This window comes from Apteryx mantelli, chromosome 5, assembly GCF_036417845.1.
Source record: "Apteryx mantelli isolate bAptMan1 chromosome 5, bAptMan1.hap1, whole genome shotgun sequence".
NCBI classification, from domain to species: Eukaryota; Metazoa; Chordata; class Aves; order Apterygiformes; family Apterygidae; genus Apteryx; species Apteryx mantelli.
This window is the reverse complement of record NC_089982.1, coordinates 79,136,861-79,158,791: the sequence shown is the minus strand read 5'-3', so window position 1 is coordinate 79,158,791 and position 21,931 is coordinate 79,136,861. Positions and strand designations below refer to the sequence as shown.

The window sequence follows — 21,931 nt, the reverse complement described above, 5'->3', positions numbered from 1 at the left end:
ACTCTGTGGTCTGATCTTAGACTATCAATAAAACCACAAAGATTTCACACAGTTCTTTCCTGCATAACACTGTACTGTTCAGTAACTCATAATTCAGTGCTTGACTGGAGAGTGTTGTTATCACAGCACTTTGCAAATGCCAAAGGTTGCGAGCACCCTCTTTGCTTGCACAAAGACTTACACACATCCCAATACGCACAGATGACTGCAGGGTTAGCACCCATGTGGCCATCAGAGCCCTCGCAGCCCACGGCCACGCTGGGATTTATAACAGGCGGAGAAGCACTGCTTCTCTTACGTTAACTGGGGAGATTTTACTGCAATGAAGCACTTTTCCACAGACAGGTGCTGGCTCTTCCAGTTGCAATAACACACTGATCACGGAGTTTTTCGTCCAGTGCTGGCCAGCGCTTCCCCTAGCGTGTGTCTGAGGCCGGGCGCTGAAGCGTTCGGCCGTTGTCCACCTCGGCGGGGCGCCATGATGGAAGCCCCCGAACTACACTTCCCGGCATGCCCCACGCAGCACCATCGCCCTCCGCGAAAACACCCTTCTGCGGGGGCTATTGGCGAGGGGGCAGCGGCTGGTCCCGCCCCCTTCCAGGGCGCTTTCCCGATTGGCGAGGCCGTTCCGAATGCCCCTTGCCCATTGGCGGGCTGGGGCCGCCGTTGAAATTTGAAATCCTGCGGCGGCGGCGGCGGCTGAGGCGGTGCTGTCCGACGGTGGCTGCAGTAGTGGGGACTGCGAGCCCGCGCATCGCCTCCGCCGAGCGCACGGCGGGGACTCGGTACCCGGGGCACGCCGGCAGGTGCGGGGGCGTTGGGGAGCTGGAGTGGGGGCACCCTGGTGGCGAGAAAGGCTTGGGGAGCCGTGGGCCGCCCCGCTGAGTGGGGGAGTGGCAGAGTCGAGGGAGCTCTCGCGGTCTCGGAGGCGCCTCCAAGAGCTTTGGGATGCAGTGGGAGTGCGGGAGGGTCTTGCTGAGGGAGATCGGGGGCCGCCTCTGTGAGTCTAAGGGTGATGGGGGGCCGCCTCTGTGAGCGGGGGGGGGGGGCTGGGGGGCCGCCTCTGTGAGCGGGGGGGGGGGGGCTGGGGGGCCGCCTCTGTGAGCGGGGGGGGGGGGCTGGGGGGCCGCCTCTGTGAGCGGGGGGGGGGGGCTGGGGGGCCGCCTCTGTGAGCGGGGGGGGGGGCTGGGGGGCCGCCTCTGTGAGCGGGGGGGGGGGCTGGGGGGGCCGCCTCTGTGAGCGGGGGGGGGGGCTGGGGGGGCCGCCTCTGTGAGCGTGGGGGGGGGGCTGGGGGGGCCGCCTCTGTGAGCGTGGGGGGGGGCTGGGGGGCCGCCTCTGTGAGCGGGGGGGGGGTGGTGTGGGGCTGGGGGCTGCCTCTCTGAGCTTGGGGTGGTATGGGGCTTAGGGGCACCTCTGAGCTTCGGGGGGGCTCTTGTCGAGGGGTTTCCGGGGCACCCCGGTGAGTTTGGGGGTGGGGGGGGCTGGGGGTGTCTCGGGGACACCCCGGTAAGCGTGGGGGTGGGCCTGAGGGGTCCTGTGGGGTGTCTCGGGAGAGCTGAGGTGGCTGAGGGTGTTGGGAGCCCCCCGTGACTTGGGGGAGGGGGGGTAGGGGTAGGGTAGGGCTTGTTCCCTGCAGCAAGGCTCGACGCCCCGGAGGGCGGGGCGGGCGGTGTTTGGTGCCGCGGGGACGGACGGACGGACGGGACACGCCGCCCCCCGGGGCTGCAGCTCAGCGTCTGCTGCCTCCCGAGCTTGCTTTGGCTGCCGCTGCTGCTAGTTCTCCTTCCTCAGGGGGTCTGCTGAGGGCGAAGCTGCTCAGGCGGGGACCTCTGTGGTCACACGGAGGCCACGGCTTTGGCGGGAGGAGTCTGTTAACCAGAAGCGTTTATTTGCTCTGGACTGCTGCGTTTGCACTAGAAGTACAGCTGTCAGCTCTGTCAGTTTGTCTGGAAACCTTCACAACAGCATATATCTCAATTCCTTTAAGTATTTATGAATTGTGCTAACACATGCATTTTAGCCTGGAACACTAAGCATGCACTTTATTCTGGAGGCCAATGCTCTGCAGCTCAACTGCTAGAGGATCTCGGAGGATAATTAAGTAAAAAAAAAAAAAGAATCCATCTCTTTGCCCTGCATGTTCAGTGGCCTTTTTAGGCATTTGAGGATCCAATGGTGTTCTAGGTATTGCTGTTTAATGGCCATCAGGGTGCAAGCAGCTGCTGTGAAGCTCTAATTAAAGGGGTCTAGCATCCTCTTCAGGTCTTATGCAAAGCCTGATGTCATAAATAATGGATACCTGAGGTCTAATTACCTGGTATCATTGGATTTATGTTCATTCTTAAGTATGGAGTGAAAGATTGCCACTTGTGCTGAAATGCATATTCTTTTAAAATGTGAAGCGGCTTCATTTTGGGATCTTTAAATAGCCATAGTGGGAAAACCATGTTTTTGCAACATGAACTTGCATGCATTGGACACTGACCTCTTTAAACAAAACAAAAATCTTAGTTTTTTAAAGTCTTCCTTCCTCTTACCTTGTTTCTCACAGCTGCTAGCTGATGAGGTTGTGAAAATAAAATCTAGATCAACTTTCTTGCACATATTTTAAATACATAATTATTTTAATGATTTAATCCCATAAAGTGGAGTTTGTTTCTAATATCTAAAATTGTGGGTAAATGTGGTATGTGTGCATCGTGTCAGTATACTGGGTATTTAATCTGATCTGGCAATGGTGCATAAACAGCTCAATGTAATAAACTTAGTCTCCCATGAGCAAGGAAGGCTCATTTGAGGTTGTGTTGGAAGGTACTGTCAATCTTATCTCATCTTAGGCTTTGTTTTTAAACTAGCTAGCTACATTAAATAACTAGAGGTTTTTAAAGATTCGACTGTTGATCAGTTGTTTCAATTTTAGCTTGGAGGAATAAAGGGAAACAGTGAAGTTGATTGCACTTCAAGTTCCATAAATTGTTAATATAATTTTTAGGTATAAAATAACTTGGGCTAAAGCATGACTCAAACAGAAATAGCAAATACAGCCATAACCTGCTTGCTATTGCTTCTTTAGCTATTGTTTGTGTTCCATTGCTGATAGTGTAAAACTCTCTGCTGTTGTCTGTCTTGCAGACACAGCTGCTGAGTTCAGTGGATAGTGAAGCAAATATCTGCATAAGGATTAATGTAAGAGTGGGCGAATGTGTGCAGAGACTTAAATACACAGATTTAAACACATGGACAGTAAATCTGAAAACAAGATATAAAACTTCCAGTGTGAATGTTCTTGTTACCTTTCTGAAAGATTGTTTTTGTCATTGTCTTCAGATGATTTACTTGACTGATCTTGGCTCACTGATGGAGCAAATTGTCAGGTGTTTGATCTCAAACAAAGCATTTGATCATTTGAAAGGGTGATGTAGTCCAGAAAGCCAGCATCTCCTTCAGCTGATGATACTGATTATCTTTCATAGGTCCCTGTGTATGTCTCCATTGCATTCATTCTTATGGAAGAAATGGCTTTGTTAACAGTTTGACTGATAACTATGCACTTACTGGGAATCATCCTTGATGGGCAGTGGCTATGCCAAATTCTTGCTATATGCTTTCTGTCAGCTGGTTCTTTTTTGCCTTTTTTTGTCTTTCTGTTCACTCCCCCCCCCCTTCCCCACAATACTTGGTGAAGCTACTACTGATTTTAAAAAGACCACCAGAGGAGGCTCTAATGGGAATAAAAGGTGGACTGAAGTTCTATAAGGTGTTAGCTTGCATGGGATACTTGAATATTTTCTTTCTCTCTAACTTATTTTCCTCCTTAATCTTAGATGTGATGCAAGCTTTAGTTCCAAGTTCTTCAGACTTGAAATACTAGTAAAATTAGATCATCCTATATGGTCTTGTAAAGCTTTTTGTATGTCTAATGTAAAAGCAATGTTTAAGAAATACATATTTTTATTACAAGTTTTATTTTTTTCAGGTTTTCATACCAATAATGCTTATAAAACAAAGGATTCTTAAGCACTTATGTGCCTTTACAAAATCCACATGTGTTCAGACAGTGCAAGGAAAATTTGAATAATTTTATTCAGAACTCTGCTCCTAAACACACCTTAACTAAACACATTTGTTTTGGTATTTACTGGTGTATGGTGTGGTAATGAGGCCATGTGAATAAAATGGAGAAATGATGATTTGCCCTTTGCAAAGGCTGTAATTTTGCTTAGTTAGATGCCCTACCATAAGAGACATGACTGCACCCCAGTGGCCCTACTGGCCTTAAGGAGTTGGGAATGAAGAAATCTTTAAATGATATAGCTCCCTTTAAAGGATTGGCAGATTAATTATAGGCTTATACGTCAGCTGCAGAAAGTGTAAGATCAGCAATTAACTTTTAGACTCATATCAAAAGAAGAGTGTCTGTGGAAATGCTGTGTTTAGATGCCTGCAGGGTGGTCCGAGTTATCCTTTCATATCAGGATTTTTAATACTCTTAAAACTCCTTTTGCAGCTGTTAATCTTTCTTTGCTAGCAAGTGCCAGGCTTCAGTGTGTTTGATTATCTGAAAGCGCATCTGGCCAGCCACACCCTCTCATTCATGGTGTGATGTTGTATGTGTGTTGATATTCTAGAATGAGTCTGCAGATTTTAAATGCAGAAAATGGAGAAAACTGTGAAAACATCAATGATGATCTAACAGCGGAAAACTGTGGCTTTTGCTTTACACCACCGGAACCTACAGGGAGACCATCCATTCTGCGCCTGTCACAGAAAGAAAACTTTCCACCACGAAGTGTGGCAAAAGCTATGAAGGTAAATATGCTTTTGTATTGATTATATTCTTTCTTCTTCCTTCTACAATCTCTGACACTGAACTGAACATGTATGCTATTTGAAGCTTGAAAATATTGCTTTGTTCATGTTCTTCCCTTTTCCTCCTTTCCCTCCTACCCTCCCACCCCCCAAGGTAACCTTTCAAACTCCTCTAAGAGACCCTCAGACTCGAAAAATCTTAAGTCCTACCATGACAGACAAACTTGAGGCTACTTTTACACTGGATGATTGCAGGGAAGCCCCAGAGGATGATCTTTTATCTGCATTCAACAATGTTGAGTAAGTAATGTCACTGCTAGTAGTCTTAATACAGGACATACTCAAGAAAGTTACAAAATTACATTTTAAATAAACAATTTTATAATGAGTGAGAATTATGTAAACTGCATAAGAGGATCAAAATTAGTGCTGAACTTGATGCACAAACTTTTTTCAAAGCTAAAGCTTTCTGAGAAATAATGACAGTTATCTTGGTTGCAATATTGATTACTGAGCTCTGTTTCTGTCTCTGCAAGTGCATTAGGCAGAGAATACAAAACTGTTTCCTGCAATAACCTTTTTCCTGTGAGACTATATAACTGTCTGAAGTTTATCTGCCAAGTCTTCAAATTTTTTTGAATGCCAAGTACTATTTTATTTCTTTAAATTTAATTCTTAAGATGTGTCTTCTGAAGAGTTGGCTTGAATTAACATCTTGAGTCAGTGCTAAGATTCAAAACAAAAAAAAGCAACCTGAAGTGAATGTAGCATCAATCCCAAGTTAGAAGTAGTTTGTGCATCTCTAGCCTAGGAGCCTGTGTCCCAGTGTAGCCAATGGCAGCTGCCTAGAGAAGAGCAGTCTGCAGTGTTGCAACTTAAGGTTTTGCAACCTCTTCACTAGAGATACTGTTATAATAGTATAGCAATGATACAATGCTATTATGTTATTTAATAGCTCTCAGTGGATATTTTTCTTACTGAATTTTTCAACCTTGTTTTAAACTGTTGTAAACGTCTGATGTCTGTAATGTCTAGTGGCAAGAGGTCTTGGAGCTTAGCCTCCTCTTCTGTGGAGGAATATGTCCTTTTGTTTGTTTTAAACTACATGTTAGTTTTACTTAGCCCCCTATTTTTGCATTTGGGAAGGGGAGAAGGGAGAAAGATGAAAACAGTGGATGATCAGTCCTTATTTAACTTCTCAGTGCCCCTTAAATTGTTGGATTCACTTCAACAGTTATTAACTTGCATGTATACTGTAGCTTAGAAAAGTAAGCCACCACATTTTTTAAACTATTTGCTTAATTGCATCTATGGCTCAAACTTATTGTTCGCATGAATAAATGAAGATCTAATACGTATACAGCTCAATGGAGTTAAGAGCTGGCCCCTAACTGTTTTTAGTTAGGGATGTAATTGTGTGTCAAGGCATTGCTTGTATTGTATATATCCTTTTTGCTTTTCTTCTTGCTACAAACAAATCTGTATTTTAAAATTAAAAACTGCATGTTGCTGAATTACTTTCTTTAGAGAGAATTAGTAAAAAAAATTATGTCCTTTAAGTTTCCAGTAGATATCTTTCTCTAGACTGGCATTTATTGGGTTAAATACTGAAAGAAAATGGGAGGGGCCTGACTAGTTAGACAAGTCTGGGGCTGAACTGTTGCAGGGAAGAGGCACTCAAACCGGGTGAGAAGAACTTTCTGACCTTTATCTCCAGCCTTTACTTTCAGGTTTATCAAAGTAGTATTTTTACTGAGCAGCTTTTAATCATGTTCTGCTCTATAGCAGATATGAATGGCACACAAATAATTACTTTGCACAGGGACAAAACAATAGGAGGAAATACTGTTTCAGGAAGTAATGGCTTAACTCTCTGTAGTCTGAGGATGAGCCTCAAAAAAGTTAAGCTTGGGGAAATAACAGAGAGCAGTAACTTGTAGAATACCCAGCAGTAGTGAGTATACAAACTCTTTCTTTAACTTGCTTCTTCTGTTAGAATCTTACTTCTTTCTCTTACTGGAGAGAACTTACTTTCTTGTAGACTGCTTTGCTCTTCAGCTTTGGTGTTGTACAGAGTTGAGAATACCTGAAGTCCAGGTTCTGTTCTGATATGTAGGACCTCATAGATGAAATGCTGGTGCACACTTTCAGACATACAAAATCGGCCAGAATGACCAGACAAAGTAATGGACGAAGTGGGAGAAGTGAGTCATGATCCTAGTTTGAGCCTAGTCTGAGTTAGTCATGACTCATAGACAAATCACCATGAAGATGTACTAGCAGTTGTGCCTGTGTTTGATCTGATTGTTGTTAACTCATCCTGAGTATTACGTGTTTTGGACTATTCAGTGAAATGGAAATGTCAGTTTTACTGTGATGAGTAGAGCTGTCACAGTGGTGACTGGAATAAGAGAAGCTGGCTGTGTCAAATGGATAGCTTAGGAATACTGAGTACCTTTAAGGACTGACTCTTTTTCCTGTAGTTCATGTATACCATCTCATAATTGCAGGCTCTTTTGATGGCAACTGATTCTTTGTTATGCTATTCTTTTGCTGTCAGCTCCCATACTACATAAAAAATTAAGACTGTTCTAGAGCATACAAAACTACTTGTGCAAATCATCTTTTTAAACATGATTTGAAATGATATCTGAAAAATAGTTATATCATGTGTGATTTGACTCTTTCAATGCAGCAATCGTCTTCAAAAAACTGAAGCTGAAGCAAGTAATACACAGTCAAATACACAAATGCCAGAGAAGGTTAGTGCTGCTCCTTACCCAGATGATGAAATGCCAGTGAAGAGCCGAGGTTCCTACAATATTGACTTTGATAACTTGAATGACATCAATCCCTTTCAGAGTTCAGTGCAGCTGCAGAATTCCCCTGGAAATCTACAAAAGTCTCCTGTATCTAGCAGTCCTGAGAGAGTTTCTGAAAAAAGTAGTAATTCTCTTCCACTGGATGATACAGTTCCTTTTCCTTCAACTGCAGCAAGTACAGAGAGCTCCAGTGCAGAGGAAAACATACTTTTCTCTGGAAAAGAATCTGTTTTGACAGAGTTAGAGGAGTCTAACAAACACAAGCTGACTCCTAAGCAAGCAATCAGTGACTCTGTGCAGGATGTGAAATCTACTTCCAATGTAGTAAGCTGCACTAACTCTGTGGGATCAACAGATGCACCTGCACATTCTGTACAATTATCTGGCAAACTGGATCCTAGTAGTTCTGATGCAACTGATTCTTCTAAAACTGGGGAACCGAAGCTTCAGAATGTTTCAGTAGCAGAAAAACCCTCCACAGAAGAGTCGAAGCCTGCAGAGGAGCCTGGTATCTCCAAGGGGGAACCTGCAGAAAAGCCTGGTATCACCAAGGCTGGACCAGTAAAACTGGAATTTGACTTTGATAATACCACTGCTAGAAAACCACCTCCTAAGAAACTAGGTAAAAGACCTGGAATTAAGCCACCTTCCAAAAAAATTCCTAGTGCTAAAACAAAAACAGAGAATACTGAAGTGAAAAGTGTAAGTAATGTGGAAGAAGAAATTCCTGTTCCCAAAGCATCTTATAAGTTTGACTGGGACAAACTTGATGATCCAAACTTTAATCCATTTGGAGGAGGCTCTAAAATTTCCAGCTCACCCAAGTGCCCTAAACCTAGCACTCAAAAAGCTCATCTGCAAGAGGAGCAGGATGGTACCTTGTCAAGGAAGGAGTCTCTTCCAGTGGAGCAGGATAACATGACAACTACCTGTGAGATTCTTGAGGAAAGAGATCCTGGAAGTCTGTAAGTAAATCTGCATAATTGAATGTAGAAGTACCTTGAACTCTTCTGTGAGAAAAGATGGTTTATCTTTTATAACAAAGGGACTCTTAACTCCTTGAGTTTCTCCCTCAGCTAGATGGGCGAACTTCTGACATGTCATCTCTAGCATAATGGGTTGTGATGGCAAAGATCTTGTTGGGGAAACCATCTGGAAATGGCTAGGTCTGGGCAAAAGTTATTCTTAAATCTTGAGGAAGGGAAGAGAACAGGCTTATGTGGGAAGAGCATTAATACCTTGGTCAAATTATTCTAATTTTGGAGGAGTGAGGATAAAGAACCAAGTGTGGAGAATCAGGTAGCTGCTGCTATCTTTCAAAAGAACTATGTATTTTGATGTGACTGGAGAGTTAATTGGCACAGTTGTGCTTTATGCAGCATGAGAAGGGACTAGACAGTTCTGTTCCATATTTACAGTGTGGAATTAAGGGCTGATTGAAGTGAGTTAAAGTACTGGCTGAGCTCTGTGAGTAGTGTTCCTTCCTTGCATTGTCTTGGGATCTGAATGCTATTTCCAATTAAAAAACTGCTTCCCATAAATGTTGCATTTTTCTGTCACCAAATTAAAGTAGAGTTCTTCTCACTTGAGAATGGGAGATGGTGTTTTGTTTCCTAGAAATTGTAACTATTAAATTGTCAGCAGCTTTTGCATTACTATAGGCAGATGCTTTCCTGAAGTAAACTTTCATGAGATGTTCATTTGGCAGAAACAAGTGTCTGCTCTCTTACTCCCTGTGTACCATGATCAGCTACTTGTAACTTTTCACTTGGTAAATAATACTTACACTGTCATCAATAAATGAAGTATTGGACTTCTAATGAAGCTTTACACCAATAGTCATGCTGCGTTCTTTTGGTGGAAAGTGTAGCAGGCTGCCTTGTAAATCCTAGTTCGTTTTTTTTTTTAAAAAGTTCATCTTAAAAAATAATTTGGCCTTTACAGATACAAATAAGTCAAGGGTATTAAGTCAAGTGTAAGACTCTTCTGTGATACTGCTGTGACTTTCTCTGCTTCCCAGATAGCACGGCTTCTGATGAACAGAGCTTTCTGTCACTTAAGTGTCATCAGGAAAGACAGTGAATTTACATCCCCACCCTTGAAGCTTTCTGTACTGCAGCGGTAGAAGCTCTCAAATAAGCTTATTTTATTCAGTGTTTCAGTATATCTAGCAAACAGAATTCAGAATTGTCTAGGTGACTTTGTTGATACCTTTTTTTCTTTAGGGAAATCAGTAAACGGAGTGTGGCAGAAGACAAGCCAGGAGTTCAAGAAGACAAGCTAGGAATTCAAACAGAAGCTGAACTTCCAGGACAACTAACCATGGTGATGTATAGGAAAGATATCAATTTCTTGGCCAGTTGTTTAATAGAGCAAAATTATTCTTGACTTCACCATTATATCCCTTGTTTGGTATTTTGTGTAAGAATTGGTTTTTAAGGATCTTCATCAGTTTTAGAGTGACTATCAACTGTGCACAGACTTCTTTTGAAGCTAACATCAGAGGCAGCAAAATTGGTAGCTTGGTACATAGTATCTCTCTTTTTGATCAGCAATAGCGTATAAGGACAAACCTAAGGGTGTGAACTCTAAAGAGTGACTCCTGTCTGATGTGAACTATGCTTAAACAACGCCTTGGTAGTACTGTTTAGTTCCTGTGCCTATGAACTTTTGAGGTTTATGTTGGCTGCCCAGCTAGTTTGACAAACCAATTTGATCATTATGATACTGAATATATTTTCATATTACAAGTAAAGTGTTATATTAACAGTAAAAAGGATTGCTTTCCTTCTATAGGAGAAGAAAATGCATCCCTCTAAACTGTCTCCAGCTAATGTCCCCTCTCAAGATAACCTAGTTTCGGTTGACAGTGGAAAAAGCTCAATGCCTGCAGAAGAAATTAAACTTAGTTCCCACAGAACTGAGATAATAGCAGATGACCAGACAGCTAGCACTGAATCTGAAGAGCAGTTCAGACCATCAGCAGAAGGTAAGAGCAGATTTTTAGGACAGACTTGGAAAGATGCTATTAAAATAACCACTCAATATCTTTGTTTCTCTACTTCAATATTGGCAATTGATTCTACTTTTTCTTGTCTTCTTTTGCTATCCTAAAAGGATTGTAAAAATCACAATAAATAGCAGGGGTGGGAAATGTATCGAAGATTACTTCTAACCTTCTCTGGATTATGCTAAATTCCAATAGCTGGCTAATAGCAATAATCTGCTGCCTGAGAGGATGAACTTTATTCTGGCATAGAAATGGTGTCTTTGGAGCTTCAGTGACAGCTTTCTGTGCTAAAAATACATGCTCTGCCCTCAAAATCACTTCTAGTGTTAAGTACTTTCTAAACTGAGAACATTAGAGCCATATAACTGCCTGTATCTGAGTCTTGTAGCTTACTGCAGGCCCTCAGCACTGCTTGAATGCTGATTGCTTGTTGCAGCATGAGTGGTCTTTCTGCACTCGCATGTGGGTCTTGAAAGCTTACTGCATAGCCAAGACTTCGGACCACCTGAAAGGGTTATTGCTTGTAGGAGCATTGTGTGGAAGGATGAGCCAACGCCTTGACTGCTGTGCAGTGTGTCACATAGTACTTGAGTGGAACTGATGTATTGAGAAATGACCATGATAACTTGTGTGATCACAGCTGTGAGCTGTGTACTAATTCGAATGGTCAGACTGGTAATCTTAGCCTTTTATGGGGCATTGTATAAAGCAGTAGAATATCCAAGTGTGCTTGCCACTTTAACTATAGAACAACAGAATTTCTTCAAATGTGTGTTAAATTCTATGAATTTAACATGCATTTGGGGGAAATGGAAGCTAAGTTCATTTGGCTTAGAAAACTCTGCCTTTTTAATTCCATTCTGAAGTATAAGACTTCTGTGGTAAGTGGAAAACTAATGATGATGAGACAGGAATTTATTTGCTTTTTGCCTATACATATCTGTTTCAATCTGTAGATGCTTTGCTAAGATAATATGACAATATTGCACATCTTTTGTATAATTCTTTTCCAGTTCTAGGAATGGGCATAGAAATAGACTATCTGGAACAGTTTGGAACTTCATCAGTAAGTATGATACTGAAATGTTTTGTTATCCTTCCTGCCTAAGGGGAAAGGAAGAGAAAAGGGAACTGTCAAGCCTTAGATGCTTTTATGGAATGAACTTGACCATAGAAATATATATTCTGTTTCAAAAGAACGTATCTTTAAGGCTGGGGGAGAGATGTAGTTACAAGCAGTTCTGCTAAGGATCAGACTCTGTGCTTTGTTTGTGTTTGTTTGCAGAGGTGCTGTTTCTGTTGGTAGTGAAATTGAGATGGATATGTTTCACATCTCTGCTTGCTAAAGCTGTGAGAACATAATGCTTTTGGAAGTGCAGGATCACTGTTTTGAAGCAGTATCTTTCAAAGTTCTTTTTTATGGAAAATTTCAGGAAGTCTGTCTCTAAATCAGGAATGTCATGTTTAAATTAATACAGCTTAATTATTCTTTCTCTTCCTTCGGGCCCAGAGTAGGAGTGACTATGAATATACAGTGAATTGAAATTGTTTTTTTTTAATCCCACCATGTTTGCCTTGTGTTAGCAGAGGCTAACATACACTGCTCACTCAGTTTACATACCATCTTTCCCTGTCAGATAGGTCTGCTGGTTTTGAAAGGTTCATGAAAGTTTGCCTTTTTGGTTCTGTCTGTGAGCAAAGGACTTTGAGTTCACTTGATGTTACATAAGGACTTAAGCTTGTGGGCACCAACTTCTGTTACATAATTGTTCTCCTGAGAATAATACTCTGCCACAGAAGAATAGGCTCGCCCTCCCTCCAGAGGATTGTGTGTGCTAGAGTTACACTATAAGGCGGCAAATCTGCTAGTTATGCCTCTTTCTCCTCAGTTCAAAGAGTCTGCTTTGAGGAAACAGTCGCTGTATTTGAAGTTTGACCCTCTGTTGAGAGACAGTCCCAGAAAACCGATTTCTGGTACTATTGAAACAAATATGAGCATTATGACTGCTCCGCTTCAGTGTGGGTAGGTATTGATTTAATCTAAACTGTAGTGCATAGCCTTACGAAGAAAGGCAGCACTTGAACACAATTGACTACATTTGCTCATTTTTAGTCCTTTTGCTGATTTAAGCAGATTGCTTGAGGAAGCTGAAAAGACTGCAGTAAATCTTCAAAATGAAGAAAAACCAAAAGGACTAGATCTTCTGGGAACATTTACAACTTCTGTAAGGATACCTGAAATGATACCAAGTTTCTTGTTGATATTTTGGGGGAAGGGGTCAGGTAGTGTTCTGGATTCAAGATTTATCGTGCAAAACTTCTATGGATAACAGAATACTTAAAATGCTTATTTAAACTGTCATCTTAGAAATGAGGTTGGATACCCAGTGATATCAAAATTGAACTTTTTGATGGACTTCATGTCCTTGCATATTATCTCTTTTGTGGAAACTAGTAGCACTGCACATTCTCTAAGAGAATTTAAACCATTCTTAAGAATGCTTTATTTAAGCAGTCTTTCATGCAGCTGAAACATCAAAAATAAGAGCACTACTTCAATTAATCTTGATGCTGTACAGCCTAAGGTTTATAATGTGAGCATTGCTTTTGAATAGAGATCTACACAGCAGTTTATCCCAAACTGGTGCTTGATTTACTGTGGGACATAGTATGATGTCATCTGCTGTTGCTGTTTCTGCTCATTGTAACTGGTAGATAGCAGTTTCTTTAACACCTCGAAAATAATTGTATAGTAGTTCTACAAAATATCTACAAGGTAGCAAAGTTATGATAAATTATGGAGGTAGCTTGGAGGTTTCTTAAGTTAAATATGTTGAATTAGCTTGGGATATTCTACATACAGCTATTCAACTGTATTGAAATCAAAATCTGTTAAAACTCCAGTTTTTCTTTCCTTGCAGGTTACAGGTCCCATAATTCCAGACTCTCTGACCAGTGATGTTTCACCACTGCCTTTTGCTGCTTCCGCAAACACTGTAGTGGATGCTATTATAGATGTGCTAAAATATAGTCAAAAAGACATGGATGCAGCTGTCGAACTGGTTAAAAAAGAGGTATGGTGATCCCTCCAATGCAAAACTTTAAACTTAAAAATCCCCTTTGTGTGGTTTATGATACACCTCTCTATACCTGATAGTCCTTTTCATCAGACTTGGAATAAGCATCTCATCCTGAAAAGCTTACTGTGAACTTGATAGAAGTAAGAGCTATAGAACTCTTCAGGGCTGATATCTAAGGAAATATGGCAAACTTCATTTTCAGTCAGCTTCTGCCTAGTGCTGGCCAGTATTAAACAAGGATTTACTATCAAGAGATGGAATGTATGGAGGCTTAATATCAGTGATCTAAACACTTTTTATTAAACTATGCAAGAACTGCCTGTTCTTGCCTACAGGAAGGAGGGCTTCTTTGATTATAACTATATCCCTAAAACAAAGTAAAGCTGTAATGGCAGTGCAGTGAAAGGGTATGGTGTTATTTTTTTGTGTGGAATGGGGAGGCATAGGACAAAGGGAGAGGACAATGTGTCCAGCTGCTAAACTAAGAAAAAATGAAGTCTGGAACACTGGAAGGAAGTAATGTAAGTGGAGGAGGAAGGAAGGAGTCAGTGGGATGTCAAGAATCTTCTGCAACTGTATCACTATGGAAATTGCTTTTTGACCCTCATCTTTTTCTGATGCAAGAAGAGGGGTATGTCCCCTCATTACAAAAATCTGAGCACTTCTTTCATTATGGCTTTTGGATTATGTAAACTTACCAATACCATTTAATGTAAAAGGAGTACTTATACCTAAAATCTCTGTAAAACTAATTGCATCACTTCCTGTGGTCATTTCAAAATTAACTTCTGAAGAAGCATTCAGAATGACTGACCAACTGCACTGCAGTCAGACTAAGGGCACCAAATACCCTTTATGAAGATTACCAGTGCCTATGGCCATTTGCTGCTTTACAGTTCTTTTTCTTTAAGGTACAGAGGTGTTCTTCTAGAAGTGAAAGTTTTGCAGAACTGCTTTCTGTCCCTCATTTGGGAGGAAACTTTACCTTGTGTATTCTGTAGTGCATGAAATGGGAAATAAGTACAGCTTTGGCAGGGAGCAGACCTTAGTGCAGTGAGCAAAAACAAGGAGAACTTACATAGCAGGAAGTAAAGCTTATAATATCTTAGTTGGTGCTCTGATTTCAAAGAACCATTTTAAACAGGTAAACATAGCTGCAGTGAGACAGGTGTGACTGGATGACTCTAGCAAGATATACTGTATTAATCTGAAAGCATGACAACCTGAATTTAAGATAATCTTAATTTTTTGTGAAACTACTTGGGGGGGGGACCCTGTTTTCCTTCTGGATATATATATAATTCATGAAAACCTGCTTTTTGAGGGTCTAGTGAACTTATTTCATTTGACTTAGCAAATGAAAGCTTCTAATTGTTTCTATCTTTGTGTTTTTGCTTTTGTCAAATTTTGTTTGACCTCACAATTATTAATATCTTTGTGTTTAGTTCCATAATGAATTTAAAGTTTGTCAGATTCTCTCTATATCTTTTGGTACTTTCTTTTTTACAATTCACTTTTGACTCAAAACTACCAAAAGTCACAGTAGAGCTCTCTGAACTGCAGTATACTGTGCAACTTTGAGGGAAAACAAGAAGTAATCAGGTGCTCTCATCTTCTCTTATTTAAACTTCCAGGCTGTTTTGTGTATATTTAGGCTCCTTTGTCATTAGGTGGCTTCCAACACTGCAAAATCGACTATCAGCATTATAGTTTTAAAAGAAACCCCCAGGACAAAACTGAATTTCCTGGAGTTTAAGGCAAAGATACTACCTTGCTTATAGTGTCTACTACTGTTACTGCGAGCTCTGCTTTAATTCAATTGTTGTGGTGTAGGTATGGATATTCTTCAAGATGAAGTGTTGTTAAATTTGGAAATGTGGTAGGGGGAGGGTTGAGAGTTGCATAAAAATGGCTTCAAACTGCAACCTGATCTTGACCAGGATAATTAGTTTCTATATCAAGAGATTCAGTTGCTGAAGATCTCTGCATAAGGAATGGGCTGTCCTTACTACAAATCAAACAGTCTATTTAAAAAAAATCAAGTCTGTGTAATGGAGAAAACAAATTAACTTCTGTATTCAGAAGTTCACTGAAGCTGAACAAAATACAGAAGAATGCAACTCACAAAAAAGGTGATGCAAACAATTCAACTACATATATATAAAAAAAATAAGTAATTCATATATCGCAATCTCATGCCCTCTTGACACCTTCTATGATCAGATATTTCTTTCCTGTTAATGCTAAAGTATAGTGTCTCTTAGAAATATCTTGAAGATGTATTGATTGCAGCGTGGCATGTCTGAAGGCTTTTGACATTCACAATTAATAGATTGTATTTGCACCAACAGTAAGAACCTTAAGTCCTGGTAAACTTAACAGCAGTGACTTCCATGAGTGAATAGACACATTTCTTTTTAAATGCAACTACCTTCCAGTATTTGCTTTCTTTTCTGTTAAGATTTGTAGATTTCTGTGGCTTGTTTTGTTTGCCTTTTTAAATAAAAGAGAACAGGTGACTCTTGAGATTATTTCATGGCTGAAGATTACTGGCCGAGGAACTGCATGTAAGATGAATAAGAGTAGTCAAAAGGTGGACTGAGATTGCTCCAGTCTTGCCACTTAACAGATGTCAGTTGCATTCAGTTGGAATTACTTCTGTGAAACCTAAGTATCATACTAGGTCATCTCGTTTAACCTAACTAAACTTGTAATGAAACATGTCACTTTAAATTCCAACTGTTCAACAGAATCAAAATTTCCCCATAGTAAATTCTAAGTATACCTAAGTTACCCTTCAGGCTGTCTTGATACTCAAAATGTGCATCGCTTCCTATGAAAGAAATAGAGAACTTTGCTTTCCCCTCCTCCCCCAAGGTTCAAGAGAAGCAGTTGGAGACTCTAGAATGGAAAAAGAAGTATGACAAGCTTCATATGGAATACAAGGAGATGGGGTAAGCATCTGCCTTGATTTAGATATATGCTTATTTCTTCTAGTTGCTTTTTCTAACTTATGTTCAACATTGTTTTTCGTGTTTTATTTCAGAAAAATAGTTGCTGAGTTTGAGGGTACAATAACACAAATGATGGGTAAGTTTCATATTTACATAATAGTTTGAAGGGGCATGCTAGGCATAAGACTACTAACTGAAGTCAGTACTCTTTCACTTTTAATGGCATTAGCATTTCAAGTGCTGATGGGTTGTGTGTATGGCTGCAGACAACACAGTTGTAGGTTAACTTTTATGTATATTCAAACAGAGTGGTGTATATTGATATACCTTGGTAGGTAATAATGACTTCCTAAGTTAGGCATAAACATACTAGGCTTTTTATTTGGCTCTCTAGTTGAGTGTGGACTGTTAGTGTTTTAGAACTGGCAGATGTAAATGTCTGCAGCTGGTGTTAAATGAGGTCAGGTAATAAACTGATTAGATGTCAATAGGAGTTCTGGCTGGACAGATCTGCCCTTTGCTTCAGTCAGACTTGTGACTTCAAAGTTATGAAGACACTGAATGAAAGTCATATTATATAACTTCATTCTCCTGGCTGAAAGCTGAATTTGCTGAATCTATGCCTTGCTTAAATTTGTTTCTTTAAGGAGACTTGATTAGTATGTCAGCTTGTTTCCTGCTTTTTTAAAAAGTAAACTATAGGGAAACATAGTTCAGGTGTGCTAGCAAAAACTTGACCTTAAAGGGTTTGCTATGCTGGTTTAGCTTGTTATCCTAGTCTCCTCCAGATCTTCCAGCTACTGTGTATCCTTGAAATAAAAAACATGTAAATGTTGTCTTAGATTCCTTGTTTCTATCACAACATCTGAGGCTTCTGTTATGGTAAACTCAAGTGCAGTATTTTGACTACATTGTAATAGAACTAGAATACAAGCCTTTTAAAGTAAAACCAAGTATTTGGACAAGCTCCTTTATAAGCACAACCCTTAATGACCTCTGGAGTTAATAGAAGGTAATATGCAGCAGATTAACAGAATATAATCTCTTCCCTAAAAGTAAAGGTACGATATCCTTTGGGAGGAGAGGCTAAGCTATGAAAGTCTCTTTTTACTTAAGAGAACAATAATTTGGTGGTGTGGAAGTCATGTGTCTGTATTATGGATTTCTTTCTTGTTTTATGCTAATGCAGCAGCTAACATAAGATCATAACACTGCTACCCTCTCTTTCTTAGAGGATGCTCACAAGCAGAAGGAGCTTTCAAAGAAAGAAATGCAGAGGATGGTGGAAGAGAAGCAACAAGTTATTTCAGATCTGAACTCTATGGAGAAATCTTTCTCTGAACTGTTCAAAAGATTTGAAAAACAGAAAGAAGTGCTAGAAGGTTATCGCAAAGTAAGATGCTATAATGCAGATAATATCCTTTCAAGATAAAGGAGATTTACCTTCTATAAGAGTTGGAGAAATGATGAATTTCTAGAGCAGCCACTAGTTACTGTAGGCACTACCTGTAAAACAGGGTACCAGGTTTTGGTCTGTTTAAAGATTAAAAAATGAACTATTTATTAGGTATTCAATTCTGGCTTAAAGTATGATGATCATTCTTCTGTTAGAAGCCAAAGTTTCCTCAAATGAAAGAATGAAACACTTCTTCCTGGACGCATAAATATATCACTTTGTTAATCATGGAGACTGACTCAAATGTAGCAATTCTTGCATAAGGGCAGCCTGATTCCCCACATTCTTGATCGATGCTCAGGAGGTTTTGCTATTACAAGGTGAAACGCATGCTTTATTGGATGGGATGTTCTTTAGCTTAAAAACAAAGCCTAGTAAAGTCAGGTCTTTGTTCTAAAACATCTACAGCTATTTCTGGAGATGGGAGGAATGAAGCTACTGAGCTAATTTCCCTGTGTGGGAAATGGATGAAAGCTGCATCAGTTTCTATGAAGAGGATGTGCCTTCAGATGTGTTGTCCTCGAGTTATCCTTTACTGCCCCCTACTTAAATTCAAAATCAGCCTGTTATAAGGTTCATGGTAGTCCACGTTTTAGGAACAGGCATCATGTCTGTCTTGCCATTTACATGTTAGTGTTGCAGAAACTTATGTGAGACATCTTTCTTCATCTTGTGTCCATTCCCGCTCTCCACCATGAATGTAGAAGCTTTCTCCTTAGCATAGAGCTAAAGCATCATCTGGAGACAGCAAGCTGCTAAATTCAAGTTCTGGAATAAGTGGGGAGTCTTAGCACTTTTTTCAAACAGTTCCAACTTGCTATAGTAGCTCATAAAATAATCAAGGTATGATAATGTTGGTAACTTTGGTGCTATTTAATGTTGGATTCATTTGTGTCAGGGCCCAAAACCTGCATCTTTTCACGGACTCCTGGAAGTACTTGGATTTCTAGTTATTCTCAGGACAATTGCAAACTAAGATGAAGTTGATTAAAAGAATAAAAACTGATGAGAGATAATTAGCAAGGACCCAGTAGCCTTTTCTCTCTACCAGAAGTTTTTTACTAGATAGAGAGTATGTTTAGAAGGTGGGGTGGAGGATAAACTTTAGTTTGTGCAAAATGAGGGAGATTGAAAAGAACAACTTCACCCGCTGTATGAGTGTTGACAACTGTTCCTGTTACTCTCAAGCAAATAATGCCACTTTGCTATAGTCAAATAACCTATTTGGGAAGTGGAGACACTTGTCCACCTTATCTTTGCAGACATGTGGCCAGGAATCTGCAGTCTCAAATACTTAGCTCCTAACATGTAAAAAGCTAACTAAAGTTCTCCCTCTTGGGATAGAATGAAGATGCTCTGAAAAAGTGTGCTGAAGACTACCTGGCCAGAATCAAGAAAGAAGAGCAGAGATATCAGGCACTAAAGGCACATGCTGAAGAAAAGCTGCACCAGTAAGTACCATGTAAAGAAGTCAAGTACTGGGAGTGAAATACTTAGCTGGCTCAGCTGGAGTTGCTGCAGAACTTGGTTCATTAGTGCCAAGACTTTAGTGTGACTTAAAACACTTAATTTGGGGATTAACCTTCAAAGTGCAAGAATCTAGTGTGATTCAGTGTGAACAGTTCTATGCTGTCTGATGGGAGCTTAAACACTGTCTTGCTTCAATTCCAGAGCAAATGAGGAAATTGCCCAGGTACGGAGCAGAGCCAAGTCAGAGACTGCAGCATTACAAGCCAGTCTCCGCAAAGAACAAATGAGGATCCAGTCCTTAGAGAGGAGCCTAGAACAAAAGGTTAGTCAAAATGTCACTAGTGAGTCTCTAAATTACTACTTGAGCTAGTTTAAGAAATGCCTTGTACCAGTGCTAGAAGTAGCCATGCTAACTAGCTATGCTGTTCTTGCTGGCTGCTGTCCAGGCAGGCTCTGGGAAATAGGCATTGAAACTTAGGGCACAACTCTAGCATGATAGAACTCATCTATATGCACAAATTTGTGTGGGCAAAAGATTTGTTACCGTAGATGGGTCACAGAAGCAATTGATCAGGCCACTGTGTCTGAAGGCTATCTGAACTGCTGAAGGGGATGGAGTGGTAGAACTTAAACAACTTACAGGGCAGAATTTGAGAATGAATCTTGAATAACTGACAGGTTCAGCTTGTTGCTAAGCATATGATTTATAAGCCATTAACACTAATACAGACTTTTTTGTATTGGCTGAACTCTTTCAGTGTTTTTCAGGCCATTAATCCTGATATTTGACTGCAGTGTTTCATATAGCATAGATGAAGTTTTAGAATGCTTTGGAAAGGCACATCACTTTGACTTGTTAGAACCTTTTAAAGGAAAAACTTAAGGGTTTAAAAATTATATTGCTGGAAATGCCTGCTACTAGTTTTATGTTGCATCATGGTTATATTTTTACCAGCATTGAAGACTAAGTAGTTAATGCTGGAACATTCCTGCATTTCTGGAGAAAAGTCCCATGTCTGTGTTATATCTCCAGGCTTAGGGCTGGGGTTTGTGTTGCTGAATAAATAATAGGTCTTTAAATAGTGAGATGAGAAGAGCCAATTAACACAGAACTGGTTTTTCTCTTGTTATAAATACAGCAAAATTTTATGTTAAGAACTTTTTTTATTAAAATGGTTGACTATATGAGGAGTTACAAAAACTGGAATATATGGATATATATTGAATTTTTTTTCCCCACATATCAGTGAGTGTCCAAGTGTCATCCTACAAAAGTTTTTCTTGTGAAAATTGAAATCTAAATGTCACTATTCTCTTGAATTTGAGTGTATCTAACCAAAGGACTTTGAGTGTGATAATTTGTTTCCTAAGATTGTTGATCTCAGATTATGGGGAAAGTCTGCAGAAGTAAAGAGATAATATAGTAAATTCTGTTGGCTCATTTGCCAGGCCTATTAAGGGTACCTTATAACCTTCTAAAAGTAGACTATCCTTCAGAGTAAATTTGCATAAGTCAGTAGCATGTAAATGGACTTTGTTCCATGTGTTAGCAAACATGACTATTTGACTCAAATCACTGTATCATAGCTTAGACATACCTGAAACTCACTGTTTTCTTTTTCCATTCTTAACAGACTAAAGAAAATGATGAATTAACAAAAATCTGTGATGACTTGATTTTGAAGATGGAAAAAATCTAGTAGTTAAACTGCCTTGTAAATATGTCTAGTCTCTGAATTCCTGTCCTATGTGTTCACTCACTTTTTAATAATGTGGAAAAAATAAAACTCTTGATTTGCACTTCTCTTGTATATTATTGGCTATGTCTTTTTGTAGGAAACATCAATTTATTGACAAGCTCATAAATACTCAAGCTCAGTTGCCCCTTCTGGTAGCTATCAATGTTCATCATGAAAAACACTCTTACAGAAGTCACTCAAAGTTGTTGAGTGTCATCCTCACACTGTCAATCCTGTCATCCTCAGTCTCTTTTCCCTAAACAGGAACACCAAGGTTCTGTACTGACAGCCACTGGCTTTGCTGATAGGGGTCAACATAGGATGTGTCTCTGTTCTGCACATCCTGCAGTCTCCTCTTAATCAAAATGTTCTGGAGTTACAAGGTTGTAATAGAGCTTGACCTGTCACAAATGCCATAAAATAAGAACTGAAAGTTTAAGTAGACAATGTTATGTCCTGCCTACAGTTACCTATGTTCCCTCTTTATAAGAGACACTTGCTTATTGGTGTGAATTTGAGTTAAGTGTTTGCAAAAAAACAAGACCAGTTACTAATCTTGAAGGTGAATAATAAGCAAAATATCTCTTATAG

General features: G+C 40.1%; 1 protein-coding gene across 4 annotated transcripts; it reads left to right on the top strand.

Moving 5' to 3' along the window:
• The first annotated feature begins 714 nt into the window (after positions 1-714).
• TACC3 (transforming acidic coiled-coil containing protein 3) lies at positions 715-21,401 on the top strand. 4 transcript variants are annotated; one of them, XM_013960061.2, is made up of 16 exons: positions 715-806; positions 4,629-4,809; positions 4,964-5,109; positions 7,505-8,596; positions 9,857-9,956; positions 10,428-10,620; positions 11,655-11,707; positions 12,531-12,664; positions 12,755-12,866; positions 13,563-13,715; positions 16,599-16,675; positions 16,768-16,811; positions 17,908-18,068; positions 19,476-19,582; positions 19,803-19,923; positions 21,236-21,401. In XM_013960061.2, the coding sequence occupies exons 2-16, from the start codon at positions 4,630-4,632 to the stop codon at positions 21,299-21,301; spliced, it is 2,739 nt and encodes a 912-aa protein (XP_013815515.2). In that variant the 5' UTR covers positions 715-806; position 4,629; the 3' UTR covers positions 21,302-21,401. The 4 variants fall into 4 exon arrangements, with proteins under 4 accessions (XP_013815515.2, XP_067154421.1, XP_013815516.2 ...); XM_067298320.1 differs by lacking the exon at positions 715-806 and having other exon boundaries at positions 4,466-4,809; positions 12,773-12,866; XM_013960062.2 differs by lacking the exon at positions 715-806 and having other exon boundaries at positions 4,468-4,809; positions 12,776-12,866.
• Positions 21,402-21,931: the final 530 nt, after the last annotated feature.

Coding starts and splice junctions, on each gene's coding strand:
- TACC3 (XM_013960061.2), top strand. CDS start 4,630: ATGAGTCTGCAGATTTTAAATGCAGAAAATGGAGAAAACTGTGAAAAC. Junction 10,621..11,654: donor GTTCAGACCATCAGCAGAAG/GTAAGAGCAGAT, acceptor ATTCTTTTCCAG/TTCTAGGAATGGGCATAGAA. Junction 12,867..13,562: donor TGGGAACATTTACAACTTCT/GTAAGGATACCT, acceptor CTTTCCTTGCAG/GTTACAGGTCCCATAATTCC.